Below are 25844 nucleotides of genomic sequence, written 5' to 3' on the forward strand. Positions count from 1 at the left end.
GGCTTTTTCACTTACTCCTTCCATTTTTGCTATCTTTCTCAGTGACAGTCCGCGTTCTGTGCACGTTCCGTATCTGCAATGACTTTAGCATTCGACAAAAAAAAATTTCCTCAGAGAAACCTTTTCAAGTTTGAAAATTGAAAAAAGTCGCTGAGGCCATGTCTGGAGAATACAGGGGATGTTGCACTAATCCGTACCGCAAATCATTCAAATTTACCGTTGCTTTTTATCGGGACCGGAAACTCGTGTTTTTCCATAGCTTGATGAAAACTGGAACTCGTCTGACACGAGTGGATAGATTGTCATAAAATTTGGTATTGGACAATCAAGAGTCTTGTTCTCAACATATATATACACGGTTCAAAACTATTCTCGACTTTGCTGTGAGAGGCTCGGGACTTTTCATTCCATGTAATAGTAGTAGTTATTCTTGTAGATTTACGAACTCAGTGGAGGAAAACTTGAGTTGAGTACTTTTTACCGTCATTTATTTAAAAATACATCCAGAATTCGGAACTGAATGAAAGAACTAAATTCGGAACCTAAGACTGGCTTCGAATTCATCTGAAAAAATCCCGTGGCAGAATCAAGATCAAGAATTCAGTCCTAAAATTCTGGTACAGAACTAATTTTTAGAATCCAAATTTCGAAATTAGTTCTAGAACTGAATTCTGAACTTGAATTCCAAACCTGAATAAAGTAACTGAATTCAGTTCCAAAATTTCGTTCCAGATCCCAAGTTCCTAATTCAATTCCAGCGCGTAGACTCTGATTTCTGAAAATGTCTGAAACTCTAATTTCAGGAACTGGATTGAGATTCGGCAATCTATTTATAAATTCTGTTTCGTCATTTAAAACTAAAATTTTTATTCTAGAGTTCCAAAGCTTGAATTCATATCTTGAAAATTATTTCCGGAGTTGAATTCCTGAATCAGAATTCTGGATACGAATTCTGAGCTTAAATCAAGATACTAAAGTTTGAAGAGGTATAGGATTTGATTTTCAAAATAAAAACATTTTTTAATTCACCTAGTGGTGTAATAATGTCTTTTTCATATTACATATATTTTCAAAAATATCACTAGAAGATTCTGTGCAGAATTTTTTTTCAATCTTGAATAAAATAAGAAACTTACTTTGGGTATAAATTAACATAACCTTCTCAATTTTTAAACAGTTATGTCAAGTTAATAAGAATTTTTCTTTATTTTGCATCGTCGCACTAAATGATTAAACACACTTTACCCTATAGTTCAGGAACCGGAAGTCGGACCCGGATAAAATCAAACAGCAGCCTATGAAAATATAGGAACTTTTTATGAGCTTGTTTGTGAATATCGATCAAATCATTTCTGAGAAAAGTGAGTGAGTCTTGTTTTATACTTTTTGACCACTATTTCCGGTACTTATGAAACCGGGAACTTGGAACCAGTATAGCCGAAGTCGGTGCGTTTAGTAAGTAACTAATATAACCTACAAATTGAATCAGTTTTAAGCCAAATCTAGAAGAATTTTACCCTTTCTTTTGCTTCGTCGCTCTAAATGACGGCGTGAAATTCAATAGCAACCTATGGGACTACGAGATTTTTTATTATATGAGTGACATTATTTGACACATACTCACACACATACATACACACAGACATTGCTCAGCTCGATGGACTGTGTCGAATGATATAGAACACTTAGCCCTCTGGGCCAATTTTCACAAGTCAATTTTTCAAGTGATTGCAAAAACTTTCTATATGAGAAAGGCAATAAGTGTACTTTTATAGAAAATCATCGTTATCATGATCTTTCAATAACACTAAAAAGTAGGTAATAATTAAATTGAAGAATCAGAAATTTACGTATTGTTCATCTGAAAAATATAGATTTAAATGTGGCAACCCTGCACGCTACACGAAATTGAACATAGCACGCTGCGAACGGAGCAAAGCCGCACGTTTTGCATCGTTATTTTGAATGACGATTTAAATGTTTTGATATTGATCGACCTATAACTTCGGAACCAGAATTCGGATCTGGAAGAATTTAAACAGTATATTTAAAGACCACGAGAGCTTTAATTTCAATCGTCATTCGTGAAAATCGGTTTAACCGTTGCTGAGAAATCAAAGTGAGTTCCGTTTTTGGAGATTTTCTTCACTATTATCGGTGCTGTCGGAAGCGAAAACCGGGGACTAGTAGTTCCAAAGTAGCTTTGTATATGCACTAACTAACATGATCTGCCAACTAGATTAGTTTAGCAGTGAGTTTTATACAAAATGTGCACCTCGTTTCGCCATCGCCCTTATTTCCTTGTAATTTCGGAACCGGAAGTTGGATCGGAATGAAATTAAAAAAAATTGTATGAGGTCATAAGACCAATCTAAGTTTGTGAAAAACGGTTTAGCCATCGCTGAGAAAATTGAGTGACTTCATTTGTCACGTACACACACACACACACACACACACACACACACACACATTTTGTGATCTCGAAGAGCTGAGTCGAATGGTAAATGACACTCGACCCTACGGCCTCGGTTATAGAGTCGATTTTTACAGCGATTTTATAGCGTTTCTATATAAGAAAGACAAAAAACAAAAAAAAAATGAGAAAAATTATGCATTTTTTATTGAAATCGATAGAACAATCAATATAATTTCATGTTTAAGGATGATTTCATGCAATTGTTTGCCACGGCTCCACTTTAGATGGCCCATGCTCAAGGTCCGATTTTGGCACACTCTCTCCAACAGATCGGCCGGTATTTCACGAATAATGCCACCGGCCCATAATCCCTACCAAACAGTGACTTTTTTGGGATGCATTGGTAGCAATGCTTCTGGCTGCTCTTCACTCCAAATGCGGCGGTTTTGCTTGTTAATAATTTTTCGGTTATAAAATAGATTTTCCTACAACATTGCCAGCGTCCATTTTTGATTAAATTATAGTCCAAACTAAACAAGTTTGACACGATTCACGCGTGATTTGTCAAAAACTGTGTTGCCAAAAAGATACTAGCAAATAAATCACACTTCAGTTCCGAAAACCTAGATCCAAAATCTTAAACAAGAAAAGAATCTGGAACAAAATTCTTAGCCTCAAATTAAGTTCAGAATTCAGGTGGACTAGAATCTTGAGTTCAGTTCCAAATTTTCCGTCTAACTCACAACAAGAAATCGTCAATTTTCGACCATGTCTAACCTTTTATACTCGTACAGTTGAACATCGGGACTGAGACTACTATAAGCATGGTTTGCATGTTAAACTGCTATCGATTCGTTTTCGTAACGTAATCATAACAAAAATGGAACGTGGAAAACGTTTTTTTTTCTTGCATATTGCAAACATTTTTTACGGAACGACCTAAATTAAATCTGCGTCTAATTCGTATTACTGTTTCTGATTTAGTTGATTTTAACATCAAAATTGCCAAAATAAACAATAAATTAGTAGAAATTTGGAGTTTATTTTGCTGAAAATAAAACTTGTTTTTAGAGAGTGTGTTCTAATGGTGAATATCCTGGACACAATCCAGCAAAAGTTGGAAACGAGAATTTGACTTTATTCTTTACGTTTCGTCTTCGACTCGTCAGTGCCGAGCAGTTGAAATTGAACTGCTTACTGCAAAAACTTAAACAGTTCAATTTGAACCGCTAAGAAGACGAATTTGACGCCGTCTAACTGTCACCTAAAAAACAAAAATGAAATTATTTTTATTAACAAGTCAAAGTTTATAGTGTCAAAAAAACACACTAAACTTAAAAGCAATAAAGATAGACTTGTTGAAACTGTTTGCAAATTGTTTAGTTGTTTTTACATGTAATATGATGTATACATATTGAAGTTTCTAATATGATGAATTGATTGAAATTATTGTGAATGACAATGTTTAAAGTAGCACGGTGAAGCGAGTTTCAAATCCTGCACGCTAATTGTACAGGGTTGTGCAAAAGAACCGGACATATTTTGCTCTCCGGTCGCACTGGAACCAAACAAGGAGGAAGGGAGAAACCGAACACGGCATCGGGAAGCACAATAATGAAGGTTTATTTTCGTCTAGTAGTTTTCCATAATGGAGCACTGGAATGTCGTTCAACGCGTTTTAATTTATAACTCGGTTTGTGAAGAATCAGACGCACGTTACGATTATTCGTGAGTTTAAGCAACTGGCTTAAGTTACATTCAACATTTAAAATTAAGGACGTAATCTCTGAAACCAAAGTTAAAATCATCCAATATTATTACTATAATCAACTGTAATTATCAATCGAAATCAACAAAAAAAATCATCTGTTGAATGCTTGGTTGAATATCGGTTGAAAACAACATTTTATCTTGTTAGTTCAGCTAAAAAATTAGTTGAATGAAAGTGGAGTGTGTCTTTGATAAGAAATACCAGCACGTTTCATTGGTGAATTCAACTAATATAATAGCCATTTAAATTAACATTTCAGCGTTTTTAGGAGAGCGAGAAGTAACAAATCCAAAACACTACTAAGATATTTTTAGTTGTTTTATTGCAAAATTTCGTACTGGTCATATGAGCAACGAAGACGATGAACGCAGTGGACGTCCAAAAGAGACTGTTACCGATGAGAACGTGAAAAAATCCACAAAATGATTTTCAATGACCGTAAAGTGAAGTTGGTCGAGCTAGCTGACACCCTAAAGATATCAAAGGAACGCGTTGGACATATTATTCACGAATATTTGGATATGGAAAAGCTTTGTGCAAAACGGGTGCCGCGTGAGCTCACAATCGATCAAAAACAACAACGAATTGATGATTCTGAGCAGTGTTTGGAGCTGTTATATTGAAATAAAACCGATTTTTTTTCGTCGATATATAACAATGGACGAAACATGGCTCCATCACTTCACTCCGGAGTCCAATCGACAGTCAGCTGAGTGGACTGCACGCGATGAACCGAACCCAAAGCGTGGAAAGTCTCAACAATCGGCCGGTAAGGTTATGGCGTCTGTATTTTGGGATTCGCATGGTATAATTCTCATCGACTACCTTGAAAAGGGAAAAACCATCAACAGTGACTATTATATAACGTTATTAGAGCGTTTGAAGGACGAAATTTCAAAAAAAAACAAGGCCTCATTTGAAGAAGAAAAAAGTTTTGTTTCATCAAGACAATGCAGCGTGTCACAAGTGATGGAAACCATGCTGAAATTGAACGAATTGGGCTTCGAATTGCTCCCTCATCCACCGTATTCTGCAGATTTGGCCCCCAGTGACTTTTTCCTGTTCTCAGACCTCAAGAGAATGCTCGCTGGTAAAAAATTTAGAAGCAATGAAGAGGTAATCGATGAAACTGAGGCCTATTTTGAGGCAAAGGACAAATCGTACTACAAAAATGGTATCGAAAAGTTGGAAGATCGCTGTATCGCCTCTGATGGCAATTATGTTGAATAATAAAAACGAATTTTGGCAAAAAAATGTGTGTTTCTATTAAACGATACGAACTTTTCAGCCGAACTGTTATATTCCAAATGTATCACATTTATGATTTAATAGGCTTAACACATGTCAGAAAAACACATTTAAACTGGTGAAACTTGTTAGGTTTGAGCCATTTTAGCCTTAAGTATCATGTAAAAGACATTTTCGTATTGAATACATGTTGGGATGTCGGGGGACGGGTATAGCGTGATGGGTAAGTCGATGCCTTTCACTCAGTCCGCCTGGGTTCGATTCCCAACCCCGCACATAGGGTCAGAAAGTGTTTCTGGCCCGAAGAGGCGAATGACATTAATGTTAAAGCCTCTATACAACAAAAAAAAAATGGTGGGATGTCATCAAATAAAAATCGGGCTTCAAATAACACGTTAAATATGATTTATTCCATAGAAATATTCTATACAGGTTAGTTATGTTTTTGAAGACTGACGAAAATCCTTCCCGTACAGTATGATGTTGTTTGACGATCCACGATTCCATTGCCTGAAAAAAAAAAAACAAACACATCGTATGAGTCATCAAATTAAAAATAAAACATCAATAAGTTTACCTTGTTTCCCTACTGTGTTGACACAATCACGAACATTTGTATTATTTTCACAGTAAAAACATAACGAAACATCAGCAGCAATCAATGGCACGAAGACTCTTGCAGCCATTTTGGACTTCTTATTCATATGTTTTGCATATAATATTGCCACAATTGTTAGAAAATAGAAAGATTATTGATTATCAGTATGGTGACACTTCAAACTGACATTGATCTAAGTTTCCCTATTCGTGCTTTCGGTTGTGCTGCGATAAATAGAATAAAAATTCATCATATCCAATTCAAATATCTACAAAAAAAGCAAATAGTATGAACATTTTACCCTTTGTTCCCCCGTAGTCCCCGCAACAGCTACTTCCGATAAAACAAAATGTGCTGCGCCTGCCAAGCGGATCGGAAATAAACATATGCTCACCTCCTCCCCGTATCCTTTATGCACATACACAGAATGAGAGTAAAAGAGAGAGAGACCAACATACATGCGAGCGAGCACACGTATTAAGTCCGGCACGCATCACGTAGCAACCGGTGCGCGGTGCTGGCAGACTTTTATGTATTTTGCTTTCCCCTGGCTTTCCCTTCTTCCCTGCTGATCAAAGGACAACGTGAATATAAGGCCTGCTGCCAGCCACGCTTACGATGATTTTAATTGATGCTTATGGAGATAGGGCGCATGCTACTTGGCGTTGGTTGGTGAGGTGCCGGAGGTAGGCACTGCGAAAAATAGGTGGCAGCTGCTTACCGGTTTCGGAGTTTGCTGTCGAAAATGAGGCAGTTGGTTAGAAATGGTTGCCTTACGGCAAGTGGAGAGTATTGAGATTTTGCTTTTGAACAGAATTTTCACACGAACTGTATGCTTATGCAGTTGTTAGTCTACACGTTAGATTAAAAATTTTGAATTCAACAAAGCAATAATGCGAGAAAAAAGTGATTTTTTTTTTTTTTCATAAATACGTTTATTTCATAGGCAATATACATAAGTTTTTCTTCGCCGTGGCATCCACAATACATAGTAGTTTAAACCTAATACATTTCGAATATCATATTAGTATGTTGGTACTCATTAGTTAATCTAAACACTGTTTTTATCAAGCGAGTTGCTATTTTAATTACATTAAATAAAATACATTTATTTTGTACATGATCTTATAACTATTTCAGGATTGTTTGTATCAGTTCACCACTTATATTCAATATCCTATAGTTGGCTATTGGTTGAACTCATGGAAGAGAAAACAGTTTAACATAAAATAAAATTTAAATTGGAACTCCAATGGATTTAATGAAATGATAAAGAAGTTTCATGTATGGAAGGTCACGACAAGCAAGAATGTCGCGAACTGGGACATTGGATAGTCTACCTTGGGTACGCAAGGAATTTATTAGTTGAGATCTGACATCACGAAACTCCACGCATGTCCAAACAACATGGTCAATATCGCGGTAACCTTCGCCGCAAGCACAATGATTAGTCTCGGAAAGTCCAATTCGAAGGAGATGTGCATCTAACGTGTAGTGATTGGACATGAGTCTGGACATCACACGAATGAAATCTCTACTCACATCCAGTCCCCTGAACCATGCCTTTGTCGATATTTTAGGAATAATTGAGTGCATCCACCGACCCAGATCATCTTTATCCCAAGAAGCTTGCCAGCTGGCAAGTGTTCTTTGGCGAGACGCGCTATAGAATTCGTTGAAAGCAATCGGTCTCTCATAAATTTCACCCTCAATAGCACCACGTTTGGCTAAAATATCGGCTCTTTCATTGCCTGGAATGGAGCAATGAGCCGGAACCCAAACTATTGTGATTAGATAATTATTATTCAATATGTCGTTCAGACACTGTTTTATTTTACCCAAGAAAAACGGTTCATTTTTGCCAGCAGCGTTTGAGCGAATGGCTTCAATTGCACTCAGACTATCTGTGAAGAGGAAATAATGGTTTGGAGATAATGTGACGATTACATTCAAGCTATAATGAACTGCTGCTAACTCTGCTATATAAACAGATGCAGGTTCTTGAAGCTTGAATGAGGCCGAAACATTATTGTTGAACATACCAAACCCTGTCGCTTCTTCCATTCGCGATCCGTCCGTGTAAAACATTTTCTCAGAGTTAATATGCCTGAACTTACTTGAAAATATTTTTGGGATTTCCATAGAGCGTAGGTGGTCCGGGATTCCACGCACTTCGCGCTGCATGGATGTGTCGAAAAATAAAGTTGAGTCAGGTACATTTAGGAGGCTGACACGGATAGGAATATATCTTGAAGGGTTGATTTCCTGTGACATATGGTTAAAATATACTGTCATGAATTTTGTTTGAGATCGAAGCTCGACTAGTCGTTCGAAATTATTAATTACCATGGGATTCAGCACATCACATCTTATTAGCAGGCGTGATGAAAGCTCCCAAAATCGATCTTTTAATGGAAGAACTCCCGCCAGAACTTCAAGACTCATTGTATGTGTCGAATGCATGCAGCCTAAAGCAATTCGCAAACAACGGTACTGAATTCGCTCAAGTTTGATAATATGAGAATTTGCAGCGGAACGAAAACAAACGCATCCATATTCCATCACTGAAAGTATCGTTGTCTGATACAATTTTATTAGATCTTGCGGATGAGCACCCCACCAAGACCCTGTTATTGTTCGAAGAAAATTTACTCTTTGTTGGCATTTCGTTATCAGATACCTAATGTGTCCTCCCCACGTGCATTTGGAATCAAACCACACCCCGAGGTATTTGAAAGTCAAAACCTGTTCGATTATTCTTCCCATCATATGAAGCTGAAGTTGCGCGGGATCATGCTTTTTTGAAAAGACGACCAGCTCTGTTTTCTCCGCAGAGAATTCGATACCAAGATGAACAGCCCAAACGGACAATTTATCTAAGGTATCTTGCAATGGTTTTTGCAGATCAATAGCTTTGGATCCAGTAACTGAAACCACGCCATCATCTGCCAATTGTCTTAGTGTACATGGGGTTACTAGACAGCTGTCAATGTCATTCACGTAAAAATTATAGAGGAGCGGACTGAGGCATGAGCCTTGCGGGAGACCCATGTAGCTAATTCTGATTGTTGCCAAATCGCCATGTGAAAAATGCATGCGTTTCTCTGACAAAAGGTTGTGCAAATAATTATTTATAACCGCTGGGAGTCCATGTTGGTGGAGCTTGTCTGAAAGAACATCAATGGAAACTGAATCAAATGCTCCTTTAATGTCTAAAAATACAGATGCCATTTGTTGCTTTTGAGCGAAGGCAATTTGGATGTCAGACGAAAGTAATGCAAGGCAATCATTCGTCCCTTTATTTCTACGGAAGCCAAACTGAGTATCTGACAACAAACCGTTCGTCTCGACCCAAGTGTCGAGACGTCGTAGAATAATTTTTTCGAACAATTTTCTGATGCAGGACAACATCGCAATGGGTCTATATGAGTTGTGATTGGAAGCTGGTTTCCCCGGCTTTTGAATGGCGATAACTTTCACTTGTCTCCAGTCAGGTGGAACAATATTTTGCTCAAGAAACTTGTTGAACAATTCCAACAAACGTCTTTTTGCGAGGTCGGGCAGATTCTTCACCAAGTTGAATTTAATTCTGTCCAATCCAGGAGCGTTATTGTTACAAGACATGAGTGCTATGGAAAATTCCATCATTGAAAAGGGGCTATCAATGGAATCATCATTTGAAGAAGACTCCCTAACAATGCTATGCGTAGGAACGGAATCTGGACAAACTTTCCTCGCAAAATCAAATATCCATCGATTCGAGTACTCCTCACTCTCATTTCCTACGTTACGATTCCTCATTCGTCTGGCCGTATTCCAAAGAGTGCTCATTGAGGTTTCTTTTGACAAACCTTCCACAAAATGTCTCCAATAGCTGCATTTCTTAACCCGAAGTATGTTCTTGTACTTGGTTTCTAAAACCAAGAATTTTTCAAAATTCTGAGGAGTTCCTCCTCCTCGTTTTAAAAACGTCTTGAAAGCATTTTGTTTCGCGTGTTTAGCATCTGAGCACTCTTTGTCCCACCAAGGATTTGGAGGTCTTCTGTTAGACGATGGACCAAGAAATCGTTTGGTTTGGGCTTGTTCTGCGGCCTCCAGAATCGAACAAACGAGGAAGTCATATTCTTCAAGTGGGGGAAGCTCTTCCATTGAAGTTAAGACACTTGAAATATTACTTTGGTATTTAATCCAGTCAATATTTTTTGTCAAATCATATGGAATATTAACTGAATTAGCAATGCCTTTGTTACTGCTAATTGAGATGATGATTGGTAAATGATCGCTACCATGTAAATCAGGAAATACTTTCCAGGTGCAATCTAGTCGAATTGAAGTCGAACAAAGAGATAAATCTAATGCACTTGGACGTGCAGGAGGTCTTGGGATCCGTGTCATGCTACCCATATTTAGTACCGTCATGCTAAAATTGTCGCAAATATTATATATTAGAGATGATCTGCTATCATTGTAAACGGAACCCCACATCATTCCGTGCGAATTGAAATCTCCTAAAATCAAACGTGGAGCAGGAAGGGCTTCGACAATTTCATTAAGCTGTCGTTGTCCAACTTGAGCTCTTGGAGGAATATATACCGAAGCAATGCAAATGTCCTTTCCTTTAATGTTTATTTGACAAGCAACAACTTCTATACTAGAAGTCGAAGGAATGTTTAATCTATAAAAGGAATAACATTTCTTAATTCCTAAAAGCACTCCACCATACGGGGAGTCTCTGTCGAGACGTATAATGTTAAAGTCATTAAAATTTAAGGCTATGTTTGATGTAAGCCATGTTTCGCACAAAGCAAATACATCACATTTTTGACTATGCAACAAAACTTTAAATGAATCAAGTTTTGGCATGATGCTTCGACAATTCCACTGCAGGACAGTGATTGAATCATTTGCGGCGGATGATAAATTATCCATCAAATGATACAAAACCTGAAAGAGCTGGCCATTGAGCTGATAACTGTTTCAAAAAAGTTCTAGCTATTGGAAGGAATGCTGTTATGATGGTCTTTAGAGGTTCAGAAATATTGAATGCAGCGAAAATCCATTCTACAATTTCCGAAAATTTCAGTAATCCTGTTGGTGAATGTGAAATGGAGCCCACTGGATTATTGTCTTTTCTTGAGCTAGTTCCTGGATTGGTTTGTGAATTTGACAAACCAGGAGGCACAGTTTTTGGTTTTAAATTTGGCTTTTTAGCTTTAACACGGGGATCTTTTTTTGAAGGTATAATTTTAGGTGTCTTTTTTGGTATTTTGTGGTTTGTTAATCTCCTCTTAACAGACCCTTGAGGAGTGACAAACGAGGTATCTTCACTATTTCCGTCAGAGTCAGATTCCTCTGGCTCCGCAAGATTTGAAAAACCGTTTTCGGTTTCCAAAGGGGAGACATGTATGACCGTTTTGAGCATTTCTGCATATGTGCGCTTAGACCGTGCTTTTAAAGAAAGCTTCATTTTGTCTTTACGCAGCTTAAATGCAGCGCACACTGAAAGATCATCATGAGGGCTTTCCCCACAATAAACACATTTTTCAACATCTTTATCGCAAAGATTATCCTTATGAGGCCCTTGACATTTGATACATTTGGACTTATTACTACAGTAAGTAGCTGTATGTCCGAATTTTTTACAGTTCGTGCAATTCATAACATGCGGTACGAAAAGCCGAACAGGAAGACGAATTTTATCGATATAGACATGGCTAGGCAATGCAGATCCGGCAAATGTTACGCGAAACGAATCTGAGGGACGATAAGACTTTTTTCCATCGACAATAGATGCTGAGTACAATTGTTTGCACTCGAGTATCTTAACTCCCTCAAGCATGGAGTTTTTAAAACGGCCAACTCCATTTTTAAGTAAATCATCTGCTGTCAGACTTGCTTCAGTCACAACACCGTCAATTTCTACCTCCTTCGATGGAATGTAAACTCGATATTCAATAGCAAATAATTTACAGGTTACAATATCGTTTGCCTGTTTCAAGTCGTTAACTACAACTCGAATTTTATCTCTATTAACCTTACAGATTTCTTTAACTTCAGAGAAATGTGATGTCAAATCCTTTGTAATTTGCATCAAGTTTAAAATCTTTTCTTTTTTTCGAAGATAGACTATCCATGGCCCAGTGGTACCCTGTGGATAATGTTTAGCCCTCGGAGTATTTAAACTTTTACTAGTATCCGGAATCGGATTCGGATGATCTTCCATGAGATCATCCATTACATTAAATTTTTTTTGTAAATTAATAATACCAAAATAAAAACTTATGTTTAGTAAAATTTCAGATATAAGAAATAAAAAATAAATTAAATTAAATCTACCTTGTAGCTGATGTCTCTGTTCCTTTATCGTGAAGAACGACGTGAAGCTCTTCCAACGATTTCCAATTGGCAGTCTTTTGCTGTTTCCAATTGGCAGTCTTCTGTCGTTTACTGCTATCTCAGTTGCTCTGCCGTCGTTGTGAACACCACTGCACTTGCTGTACCTGACCCCAGGTACAGTGCTTTTGCTCTTGGTGGCGATCAAATGCGATGCTTGCAGTGTAGCACCTCGCGATATATGCCGTCTCTTTTGATCCTACGCAGCGTACAAATTCTGGTACCTGGTAGATCAGCACTGGGTTGCTTTAGCACCTCTGTGCCTTTGCACCCCTTCGTCTTCGCACCTTTATGCGATGGCACCTCTGTGACTCGTCACTTCTATGCTCTCGCACCTCTGTGTCTCTACACCTCTGTGCGTATGAACGGGATGGCCTTCGTTGCTAGCTTTCCAGTCGGGAAACGCCCCGAATATTGCGTTTGCTATGGGCAGTTTAACTACCTGAAGCTTAGAATTGTCTCGGTAGCAGCCGTTAACTCACGAGCCAGTACAATCGAAACACAACCTCTTCGCTTGAATGGTTTTTACTGAATGCAGAGAAAAAAGTGATGTTTTCCATTCGATAATGCAAAAATCTTCAACCAATAAATTAAACCTGTCAAAACATATGTTGTTACTTTTACGTTTTCAATGTCAAATAGTTACTTCGAATACATATATGTGCTATGATCATTTTGCAATTCCAATACTGTCACAAATTGGGAAATGTCAGAGACGTGTCGATTTCGTCAGCAGTTGTTATCGAAACATTTTCCGTATCTTTTATGCCTAGGGTATCTGTTCTCGTGTGATTTGGTTTCGAACGAATTGCAATCAAAAGGGGAAGTCAATTTATCCACTATTCGATTTTCGAGACGCGTAATTACAACACCAATGTATGTAAAAGGTTTCAATATAAGTATGTTTTTTTATTTAAAATATATTCATTAAAATATGCATCAATTGTCAATTCGATATAGTATGTGGGGCTATACTACTCCCGAATCTAAAAAAAATGATCTTGATAAAAATGAAAATTTTAAAACCAGAATTTATTTGATTTTTATTTTATTCATGAAACACACTGTTTGGACTTCCACATTTGATGTATTGTTATGATCGCAGAACAAAACAGTTTTCTTAACTTTTTTAAATGAAAAACTTATGAACGTTTCAATATATTGGAGTCTAAAGTCAACGACCAAAAGCACATTTCTTCATTTGTTTGATAGATTTCAAGTTCCTTGAAGCTAATTTTGCTCATCTTAAACCTTTGCTTTGTTGTATTCAGGGAAATATTTCTCATTACTATCTCACAAATGTTGATTCACTGGTCCTGTTTTTGTTCAATATTTCCGTTTACATCGTCGCTGGTTGTCAAAAAAAAAGAGATAGCTAATTGCTCACAAGCCCCTACCATATGCCTCTCCGTGTGTCTGTGAAGACATTTAGTCTATAGAACAGCATTGATTCGGTTCCAGGAACAGAATGGGAGTCCCATTTTTATTCTATTTTTTATAAAAAAAAATTATATTGTTCCATTTATTTGGTTTTGTCTTATTTTGAACAAATTGAAATCGAGAATGTATCTATCAATTGTTTAGGGGAGGGTGGTCCTAAACCGCCATAGTAAGATGATGGTGATAATAATGATCAGTTTTGTCTTTCAGAAAAAACTTTGTCAGACTTTCGAACGGAGCCTCTGAGACCCATTGTGTTATATACCATTCGACTCAGTTCGACGAAATGTCTGTGTATGTATATGTGTGTGTGTGCACTTCTCGAAGATATTTTTACCGCTCAATTTTCTCAGAGATGGCTGAACCGATTTTAACAAACTTAGGCTCGTTTAAAAGCTACTGTCGGGCAATTGATCAAGTTCGAAGATCAAATGGCTGTGACTTCTGGTTCCGGAGATATGATGATATATTTAATTTCGCATCGATCATGGTTTCAAATCCAATTCCAATTCAACTGATGCCTATTTCATACACGGAAAGACCGAAGTCAGCATTTTGGCGAAAAAATTAGTTGATTTTCTGATTTTAGTTAGTTACTTTTTTGAGACAACTACAAAAATCTTACTTTTGCTAATTTAGACTTTTTAATTCTAATTCTCTTAATAATAATAATATATTTGTTGAAATGGCTATTTTTTTAGTTGAATTCGCCAATTAAACGTGCTTTCTTAGCTAAAGCACACTTCATTTCCATTCAACTAAATTATCAGTTGAATTCGAGAAATAAAACGTTGTTTTCAACCAACATATATGGTTGAATTGGTTTCTGCAATTTGCAGCTATATGGCGCACTGTCACCGAAAAAAACGTTAACACCGTAATGACTACTAGCCACTGGATGGCACACTACTGTCGAAAAAAATTTCAGTCGCGGTTGTCTTTTCTATATTGGCAGGTATAAATACGATGTTGTATTGGAGAAAAAGACATAAACGAAACAAACTTATTTTTGAAATATTGTCTCCTAAATCGCTGTTTTCTTCATTCGACTTCGCGAAATCGACTCTCTCACTGAAAGCTTTGAGCACTCGGAAAACATAAACCGAATACAAGTAGTACACCGGACGGCGGAGTCCGGAAGGTTGGAAGATACAAAAAACATCATTTGTCATATACAATTAGAGTGCAACATTTGAGACTCACTTCACTGTTCCGCGTAAAAATATGATTACGCACAATTGCTTCAAATGCACATTATTTCTGAATAAATACACTTTCCACTAAGAGTTCACAGCAGTTTTACATATCGGTTTAGAAATTTAAATATGGCAATATATCGTAACACATGCGAAAAACATCAAAACAATTTGCAAGCAGTTTCAACAAGACTGTCCTTTTTAGCTTTTGGATGAATTGTTTTGCTTTGACACTTCTCACGATTTTTTGGCTAATAAACTTGTTAATAAAATCAATTTCATTTTTGTTTTCTTTGTGCTGTCCTTCAGTAATGATGGTGATAGATAAATAGAAACAAATTTTCTGATGTTAATACCAAAATTAGTTATCAAGGAGAATTTCGTGTTGGATTGAAATATTGCTGGTTTGTTTCCAGGATATTCGCTAACTAAACACATTCTCTAAAAATAAGAGTTTTTTTTAGTTATTTTAGAAATTCTGTTGTTAAAATCAACTAATTCATAAACAGTAATACGAATTAAGCGCAGAGCTAATTTCGGTCGTTCCGTGTACTTTTGAAAAAAAAAATCTGGACGGAAAAAGAAGTCCGTCATCTAAAAAATGTATGTAAATAAAACGGAAATAAAGTTATTACAAAGTTGCGTTAACTTTGAGTATTGTTACCATCTTCAATAACTTTACTTTGTCAAAGCAGAACCATGCACGCCTCGGTGAGCGTTGTCATTGTTGAAGGTACCGCGGGCCCCCTCCCTCGGAAGATTTTTCAACATTAAGTTCCATGAACAATAGAGTACTTATATAAAAGGGCAAATAACTTGTCTACTTTGTTCTCAGAATTTTTTTTACAGTATCAATATTGTGGATGACAAACTTTTCTTTTAACTTTTTGCACCTTTTGATTCCCTCTTTCTTGAACCCCCATCCCCTTGATACCCCTTCTCTTTAAAAAGTCACTCTTCCCTCTGTTTATTTGTTTTGGAATGTCACTGTAAACTACATTCACTTTATTATTTTTTATTCATACGTCGCACAATGATGCCACCCCACATAAGAGTTGTCAAAAACCCCAAGTAGAAAGATAAGTGCCTGTTTAATACGTTTTTATCGTTAATTCCATATCGCTGAATATATTTTTCATTTTGTTATATTTAAAAATATGTTTAATATGTATGTATGTATACCTTATGATCAAAAAAGAACCGGAATTTTCATTTTAAAATTCCCGCGCTTGTCCAATCGGTAAACTTTTATTCTCTCAACGTTGGCAACACTTTTATACACATTCTGTCATTCTGTTTGCCGTCTATACAAAGAAGTTAAAAAATTTTCGTGTGGCGATTTTTATAATGGATGAAAATTTAGAACAACGTGCGAGCATCAAATTTTGTGTTGCAAATGGATATAAGTGTTCCGAAACGTTGAAAATGTTAGAAAAGGCCTTTGGTGAATCGTGTCTAGGAAAAACATAGGCATACGAGTGGTATAAACGCTTCAAAGGTGGTCGTACAAGCTTGGATCATGATGAGATCCCTGGCCGCCCAACAACATCTGTTACTGAAGAAAACATTGAATCGGCGAAGCAAATCGTGTTGCAAAATCGTTCTGTACCGATTAGAGAGATTGCTGTCTTGTTCGGCATCTCTTATGGATCAGCCGAACATTTTAACTGATGTTTTGGGTTTGAAACGCGTCGCTTCTCGGCTGGTGCCAAAAAAGCTGAATTTCATTCACAAACAGCGTTGGTTGTGGCGGCCTATAAAACTTGTATGGAAAATTGGATCAAGCGTTGGCATGCATGTATTGCCGCAGGAGGAGAGAACTTTGAAGGCGATAATAAAGAAATTTATTAAAAATTGAAATTTTGCGTTTTTAATAAAATTCCGGTTCTTTTTTATCATAAGGTATAATGAATAATGCTAAAACCTGTTTTAATCCACCTAGTGATGTAATGATATCCTTTCTCATATCAATCATACTATCATATATAATACTGTGGTATTCGATTTAGGAAACTTTTTACGGGTTTCGCCCTTTTCAGGGATGGTACACAATTTTTAACACACTTTACCCTATGAAATATATCCGGAAGTCGGATCCGGATGAAATTCATATAATATATGGGACCACAGGACCTTTCATTCGAATCTTAGTTTGTGAAAATCGGTCGCGCCATCTATGAGAAAAGTTAGAACACATATTTTCATTTTGTTGCTCATTTTACCCCATAACTCCGGAACTGGAAGTCGGATCCAAATAATATTCATGAATTTTGTATGGAAACACAAGACCTTTCATTTGAATTTAGGTTTGTGAAAATCGGTTCAGTAATCTCTGAGAAAAGTTAGTGCAAAAAACGTTACATACACACACAGACATTTTGCGTACTCGACGAACTGAGTCGAATCATATATGACACTCGGCCCTCCGGGCCTCGGTTCAAAAGTCGGTTTTCACAGTGATTGCATAACCTTTCTATATGAGAAAGGCAAAAACAACAGAATTATATGTTGAAGTAAACTATTATAAATATTGCATTTTAGGATGGTCTTATATGCAATTTTGAACCCTCTCATTCTGCTACTAACGCAGAAGGCGATGGAGCCTCGTCGACGCCGTTCTATTGACCAAATGTCATCAAAGACACATGGGAAGCATGAGATAGGAACTTGTGGGGTCTTAGTTATCTCACCATTTGACGACCTATAATTAAAAAATATATTTAATACACCCAAAAGTAAGATGTCATCTTCCTAGTATATAAGAAGATATAAGAAGTCTATCCAACTTGGTAAATATGCTTCCTTCACTTCAAAGAGAATTTTAAGGGTATTTTTGAAAGGCCAGGGGGTGTAGCAAAGGTTCCTAGCATTGGGAGTCCTATTCAATAAATTTTGTCGAATTAAAAGAGAATCGGAACAGATGTGTGGTAAACTAAGACGGAGAACAGAATTTCATGAGAAATTGATATCAGTTCCATTTATAAGGTTTGACGACAATTTCCGGTACTTTTGCAATTAAAAGCTGATGACTGTTATGACAGAAGTCTGTTCGTATGGTCATTTATTAACACAAACAATAAATTAAAATAGTTTTGAACAAAAACTAGAGGATATTTTGCATCATCCCTTTTAATAACGGTTAGAAATTATAAACTCACGTCACCCTGTAATTCCAAAACGTTTCTATGGAAGGATTGAAATATTTCTCAAATCACTCTAACTTTGAATATATTTTGAGAGTTTAACTGTTAGTCAAAAATATTCAAATTTCAAACTATTATTATTACTATTACTATAACTATTACTATTACTAATAATGGTTTTTGCCACCTTCGCATCACTGTGCGTTGTATTGAGTCAAAATGTGCATTTCCATTTCGACCGTCCCACGACCAAAGGGCCTAACTGCAAATGCAAGTTTATCTTTGTTTACTTTTTCTTTCGCGTATTACCAGGTTGATTTTATATTTGAAGCTTAGCTTTTCGCATACACAGAAAGAAAATATGAAACTTACCGATAGTACTATGAAATAGACATCAATTGAAACGAAAATCTTATTTGAAACCATGATTGATGTAAAATTACATTAAAATTCATTTAGTTTTTCGTTGAACAAGACTGTATATCTACAAACCGCTTCGTTTTGTAATGTAAATTTCCATTCATTTGCCTGCTCCAAATATGTGCATGAAAATAAATGTAAAATCACAAAATAATTTTATCTGTGTAAGTTCCAAACCAAAACAACAAACTTTTGTTGGATATTGAAAACTTTGAAGAAATTTCAATAACAGCTTCCTAATAATCGAAAGAGAAAGTAACCAAAGAGAGGCTCTCATTTGCAGTTAGGCCCTTTTGTCGTGGGACGGTCGATTTGTTCTAGCCCCTTAGCTCAATCATTGCCAATTCTATTGCGCAGCCAACTTCACTCGGAGCAATTCACGCTACCGTTCGAGCTTTTACAGTGCCGGGTGTTCTTCAGCTTCCACGCTTGCTACGATTCCCATTTCCCTTTTTTTACTGCGGCTGCGGTTACGACTCACAACGCACTACGTAGGTAAGTAGTATGTACTGCGGGACTTCCAGCTTGCTCCAGTCTATCGGTCGGCTTTGCATTTAGGTTTTCCTTGCGCTGGCGTAGCTTCTGTTTCCTCTTGTTTCTACCGATCGAATGCGTTATTGTAATCGTGAGGAACATCAGGCGGCAGTTGTTTTTGTTTCCTTGCTCTTCGCATGGTTATTCGCGTGGCAGCTGGAACCTAATATTCGAAGCACCAAACCGGGGGTGTTCCGGCTGGGCAGTGCTGCCAGTGGTTATGAGCGTGGTTGCAAATTCTTACATTTAGAAGATTCGGTATCTTTTATTTGTATATCTGTAATACGAATTCTAGAATAAGTGGTTCACTTTTTTATGAAAGAGGTAAATATATGTTTATACGTGATATTTGTTTTTGAACTCCGACAGAACATAGGAAATATTCTATCACAAGAAACTTACGAACTTCCGAACATTTGATCAAAGATTAAAAATAATGATCATTCTAAGAATTTTTACACGCTTAAATTGGATTATTGAAAACTCCTAAATTGGATTTATTGGAAACATCTTAATTAAACAAGTGTTTGTTTTGCTGTTACCAAATGGCCATAAACCATTCAATATTGTTTGGAAATTTGTTTTCATCAGAATTTGTTGCGCAAGGTTCGTTAAATAACTAAATAGCATGTTTTGGCAAAATCAGGTGATTCAACTTTACCTCGCTTGGTTTTTATTTCTGGCAGCCGTGCGCTGCATCCCTTATGCTAAATGGTACAAACGGACAAAGAAACATATGCTCACTTTTTCCCCTCTTATGCTCCGGTCTTATTTTTAATCGCGCATCATTTGTCCGCACCTTTCGTATGTATCAGCGGGCCCTTCGGAGCGAATGCGATGTGATGTGACATGGCAAAGGGAAACCGATGAGGGCACGTCCCGTCCCGTCCCGTCCCGTGCCGATTGTCCGTTGCGCTTTGTTTGATACCAACCTACAAACTCTCTAAGCCACCAGCCACCGGTGGCAGCAGGTTCGATCAACAGGGTTCATTTCAGGTAGTGCCACTCGTGAGATAGCACGTGCATTTTTCGAACTGGATCCGAGTTGTTTGCCGTGAGTCCTGAAAGTCATGTGAAACATAGTCTAGTTTTAAGGGTTCCAAAGAACAAAGTGTCATCATGCCAAAATCAGTTCCAAAGAGTTCTGCCAATGATCTCGTTAGTGATGTCCACGTCAGTAGTAGCAGCAGTAGCAGCAACAGGTCCACGTTGGGTTCCAAACGAAGACACAGTGAGCTGGAACAAAACGTCGCGGATGATTTAATCGAATCTTCACGGAAGCGACCGAATCTAGTGGAACCGGACCAATCGGGCGTTGACGCCGTGGTCCCATCCAATCCGTCACCGCCGAATTCACCCGGTACTGCTGTAAGATCGGACTTTCTGTTGCAAGCTTTGCAACGCATCCAGGAGCTTCAGGATGAGATCGATTTCCTAGAGAATGATCCTTATGCGGAGGATGCCGATTCGACGGAGGAGGATGAGGATGCGGAGTCCAGCTTCGAGCAGAGTCACCACCAAATCGTGATGGGTCACCAGGCGGAAGCAATGGGATTTGCTGTTTGTGCACGGGAAACCATGGCCTTTCTCGAGCGGGAAGGTGTTTCTCCGGATGATCCCATGCTGGTGAATCTGAGAAACCGTTTGATTGGCCGATGTGAACGAAATTTGTCCTGTTGAATTTTGACACAAGAAAAAACAGAATGCGGGCAAAACGCTGCGGGTGGAAAAATAAGTGTGTGACCGTCTAGTCAGTGAATACGAGTGAATCTGGGTGTGAAGTACTTGCACACGTCAAGGAACAATTCTAGTCAGAACTGTTAGCTTTGTAAGGAACCAAAGTTTTTGTATTGCGTACCAAAAATAAAGTTTAAGTCATCGACCAACCGTACATACCTATTTCATTCGAAATCTTTTCCACTGACTGTGTTCCATTTGTTCACGTCTGACTTATTTGCTCACTTTCAAACTAATGCAATAATTATGCTTTTTTATGCTGAATATCCCCAAGCTAAGATGCCAAGGTTCACGCCGAGGTTGAGCAAGGAATACGAAACCATCACAACAAATGTATTCAATTTGTTTGGCTCTTCTGCGAAGTGCTGCTGTTAATCAATAACTACTCTACATTCATTTATTAGTGTCAGAAACATGACCTAGCTGAAATGCTTTGGTGTTGTGCCAAGGAAGGCTGTTAGTTTATATTCAGGAAGTTTTCCACTTTTGCCAAATGGGTTCAGAGTTTTTATCTTACGGTGTATGCAGATTCTAGATTTTGTGCGGTCTGGGCTAAGACAAATTAGATCATTCACTTTTCAAGTAGTTTTTGTGAACGCTCTAAGAATTTATCATAATAGAACCAAGTACCGAGTTTAAGGCGACGAAATTGCAATCTTTGGAAGCTTGTGGAATTCTGTCATAACTGGTACTTAGAGTATTCAGCATCAATTAATAGCAATCGATCGATCTAAGCTGGATTAAATTTCACAAAACTCAATTCCGAGATTTACGTCAAGCGAAACGATATATAATCTCGTACTTTGCATAGGTAAATTAGACGATTACAATTTAAATCGTATGTGATTCTAATTGAATTTAAAGAAAATCAAATTTTGCGAAAAAATATCCTAAAAGACAGATCCCAAATCCGTAACTTTTTTCCTTTCCGGGGAAATCGTTCTGCCAATTGAACTACTGTGGATGTGACGAAACAAAACTTTGAACTCAAATGGCCTTATTTAATCCTCCCCCACCCCAAAAAATGCTTCTAGGATCATCTGAAGTGCAAATAATATCTGTACTTAGCAATAAGTATCGTATTTTGGAATAATCTATCAACTTCACATTAAACTTCCTTTTTTAGAGGCACTCATTATATCCACAAATACCCTTAAGACCATATTTCAGATTTTCAAAAAGCATGTATGGTCTTTAAAAAGTATCGACCCACACCCATGTTAAGAACACTTGCTATACACCCCTGGAAATGATCATCTCTGAAGAGCAAGAAGTATATGTGCCAAGTTTGATAGCACTCCGTTCAGTAGTTTCGAAGTTATGCTGTTACAAACTTTACACCCCTCTTACTAAAGGCACTTGCTACATGCACCTGGGGGGGTGACTGTATGGGGTATAGTCATATCTAAGGTATGCAAAATGTTTCTATTTTCTTCAAAAAGTATCGATTCTTATCAAATTAAATAAATTTTTTTAATGACCCCCTTGTTAATGACACTTGCTACACTCCTTCCTCTACAAAACTATTCCTTTGAAGAGCAAGAAATACATGTGCCAAGTTTGATAGCATTGCGTTCAGTAGTTCCGGAGTTATGCCATTACAAACATTACAACCCACTTTTTAAAGGTTCTAAAAAGTATCGATTCTCGTCAAATTAGACAAATTTTTTCATGACCCCCCTTATTAAGGACACTTGCTACACTCCCTCCCTCAATAAAATATCCTTATGATCATCTCAGAAGAGCATGAAGTATCTGTGCCAAGTTTTGTGGCAATCCGTTCAGTAGTTTCGAAATTATGCCGTTTCAAACATTACACCCCCCTTTTTAAATGCACTTGCAACTTCCACCTCCCGTATAGTCATATTGAAGGTATGCAAAATGTTTCTATGATCCTCAAAACGTATCGATTCGTGTCAAGTTATATGAATTTTTCCATGACCCCCCTTGGTTTATGACACTTGTTACGCTCCCTTCCTTATAAAAATACTTCTTGAACCATTTCTGAAATGCAAGAAGTACCTGTGCCAAGTTTGGTGGCAATCCATTCAGTAGTTCCGCAGTTATGGCGTTACAAACATACAAACTTACATCCATTTTTATATATATAGATTAGAAAAAGGCGGGTGGGTAATGTTAGAGACATAACTGGATGTCGTGAATACGAAAACAACTGGCATGTTCCTTAACACTTCTGAATATCAATTAGTTGATCAATTGTATGAATTATGCAAGCATTCCCCTTTTTAAACAACATAATTAACAGTCTTATCTTGCGATCAAGAATGAATCATTTATTTTATCGTTTTCTTAATTTATACTCTATTCTCTCCTGATCTAGCTAGTTAATTCTATTTACTTTTACAATTGGTGAGACTCTAGGTGGGAGGAGTTAGAACGCGCATTGTAAGTCAGGTTTAGCCAATGGGATCAGTTGTATCACGTCGGCCATTGGATACTTTGTGAGTAAGAGAGGAAATAAGCTTCTTGATGAGAGTGAGCGGGTGTGACACGGAGAGAAGCGGGCGATAGCATGTTGGGTTATTCTCGTGAGTGTCGGTTTGAGTTAGTGTGTGTTCTTGAGTTACTTGTCGTTCTAGTTCTCGTCGGTTGGTATTCAATTGCGGGCATGAGGGTGTCAAGGAAGGGGAAGTGTCACAGTAGATCAGGTCTGTTTATTTTCAATTCAATGGTGTGTAACTTAATGCTTCCTCATTTCGCTCGACGAAATTTATGTTTACGTAGCTCCTTTCTTTGGGTCAGCGTAAATGCCTTCATGTAGGTAATGTATTTGTTTTATGTAGGTTTTTGGGTTTTCTTGGAATGGTGTCGAGTGGAAATTTGTCGAGTACGTATTTATGGGAATTTGTCAAGTGCATGTTTATGGAAATTTGTCCAGCGCGTGTGGTCTGCGGTGTGAGAAAGATTTAGCCTTGAATATTTTACATGGTCTGGAATGTGTGAGGAGATTTAGTGTTAAATGCTCATATTACACCTTTTTTACTACTAGAATTAGAAACGATGCACCTAAACTAAAGTTCAGATTAGTTACATTAAACATTCTGAAACACAATCAAATATTATGAAATAACCAGTATAGATTTTTACAATAAAAATACAGATTAATCTGTCTACGTGGCAACCCAGTTTCGCACGGCATATTTCCAAACGCAACCCATACTAAGGAGTGTATCGAAAATAAGCTATCCACATACAATCGTGTTGTACGCATGTATTTGTGATGTATTTTTATGTTCAGATCACAGCATGCTATGTGTTTGGATGTTAGCTTTCGTATGTTTACTTGTTTGTGCGGTTGAAATTCCGCGTTTTCAAAATGTCGCGTATTGAAAAGGTAGTGAAAATTAAGGTTCTGGACACATGGCTAAGTGAGAAGGGTATTACTATGCGAAAATTGGCAAAGCGGTTTGGAATTTATCATGCCAGTGGTAAAACCATCATTAATAAGTTTGGAGAACACTATTCGTTGGATGAGCTACCAGGAAGAGGGAGAAAACCCGGTTTTTCTAACCCGAAAGTGGTATCTCTAGTCTTGAAGAAAAAATCAATGTCAATACGTGATTTGGCCAAGAAAGCAGGAACGAGTGTCGGAATGATCCAGCGTATCAAGAGGGCGAAATCACCTGAAGACCTACAAGAAGCAGAAAATCTCGAAACATAGTGTAGAACAGAAGAAGCGAGCAGAAACAAGGGCCCGGAAATTGTATTCGCGTCTTTTGCAGTGTCCGGATGCATGCGTTTTGATGGACAATGGGACTTATGTAAAGGAGGGCTTAAAAATCCTTTCAGGTCCACAATACTTTACTGTCGTCTGTGGGGAGGATGTGAGCGATGCGGACAGGTCGATTCAAGTAGATTTTACTATGAACAAAGACACATTTAAATCGAAAATATTGTTAAGTTAATGTTTTTAGACTAGATAGATAATAAGTCTGTGCGATAGTTTTTACTCTAATAGGAGACAAAAAAATAAAAAAAAATAAATAAAGTTATAACTGAAGCGTTTAATAAAGCCCAACATGCTATTTGCTTTATTGATGGTATGGTATTGTAGTTTTCCACAAAAGTGAGCTTTGCGTCTAAGATTACGCTAAAATCTCATACAATTTTACATTTTTCTATAAGTTGATTTTCTAGATGTATGTTTATAGATCTAGTTTCATTTTTCCTACTGAAAGTTATTGAGTTACACTTTTGCCTTTCTCTATAGAAAGGTATTAGAATTACTGGAAAAACCGCCTTTCGAACGGAGCCTCGGAGACCCATAGTGTTATATACCATTCGACTCGGTTCAACTAGATCGGAAAATGTCTGTGTGTGTGTATATGTGTGCACTTTTCGAAGATATTTTTACTACTCAATTTTCTCAAAGATGGCTGAACCGATTTTAACAAACTTAGGCTCGTTTGAAAACTACTATCGGGTCATTAATCAAGTTCAAAGATCAAATGGCTATGACTTTTGGTTCCGGAGATATGATGGTATAAGTGACGTAGCTGACAAAACGCGTTGTTTTTTACCGCTCTAATGTATATAAGAGTGCCAATCTTTTGGGATCACCTCTAATTTCGTAGAGCGCTATTGTTCAAAAGTTAAAGCACCTCGAAAAAAGTCCTCATGCAAAATTTGAGCTAAATCGAACATGGGTAAGGGGTGCTGCCCAGCGGTTTCAAAGTTTGAATATTTTCGATCTTCAAAAAGCACCATAGGGGGGATGAAATTTCCGAAATCAAAAAATTTTTTTGATTCCAAAAATCTTAAAATTGCATGAAACGTCGAGATTTAGTGTTATCTCAAAAACCCCTCCTCTATGGTGATTTGTCAAGATATATGAAAATTCCACTAAGAAGGGTTTTGTTAGATTAGCATCACTCTTCTCATACAAATAGGCAACAGAAATATCAATGGAAAAATGATGCCGACTGTG

The 25844-nt window shown here is 37.4% G+C and overlaps 1 protein-coding gene across 1 annotated transcript; it reads left to right on the forward strand.

Annotated features, from left to right (window-relative positions):
* Positions 1–20164: 20164 nt before the first annotated feature.
* LOC131430672 (uncharacterized) lies at positions 20165–21041 on the forward strand. The gene has a single exon (XM_058595819.1). The coding sequence runs from the start codon at positions 20279–20281 to the stop codon at positions 20837–20839; it is 561 nt and encodes a 186-aa protein (XP_058451802.1). The 5' UTR covers positions 20165–20278; the 3' UTR covers positions 20840–21041.
* Positions 21042–25844: the final 4803 nt, after the last annotated feature.

This window comes from Malaya genurostris, chromosome 2 (genome assembly GCF_030247185.1).
Source record: "Malaya genurostris strain Urasoe2022 chromosome 2, Malgen_1.1, whole genome shotgun sequence".
Classification (NCBI taxonomy): Eukaryota; Metazoa; Arthropoda; class Insecta; order Diptera; family Culicidae; genus Malaya; species Malaya genurostris.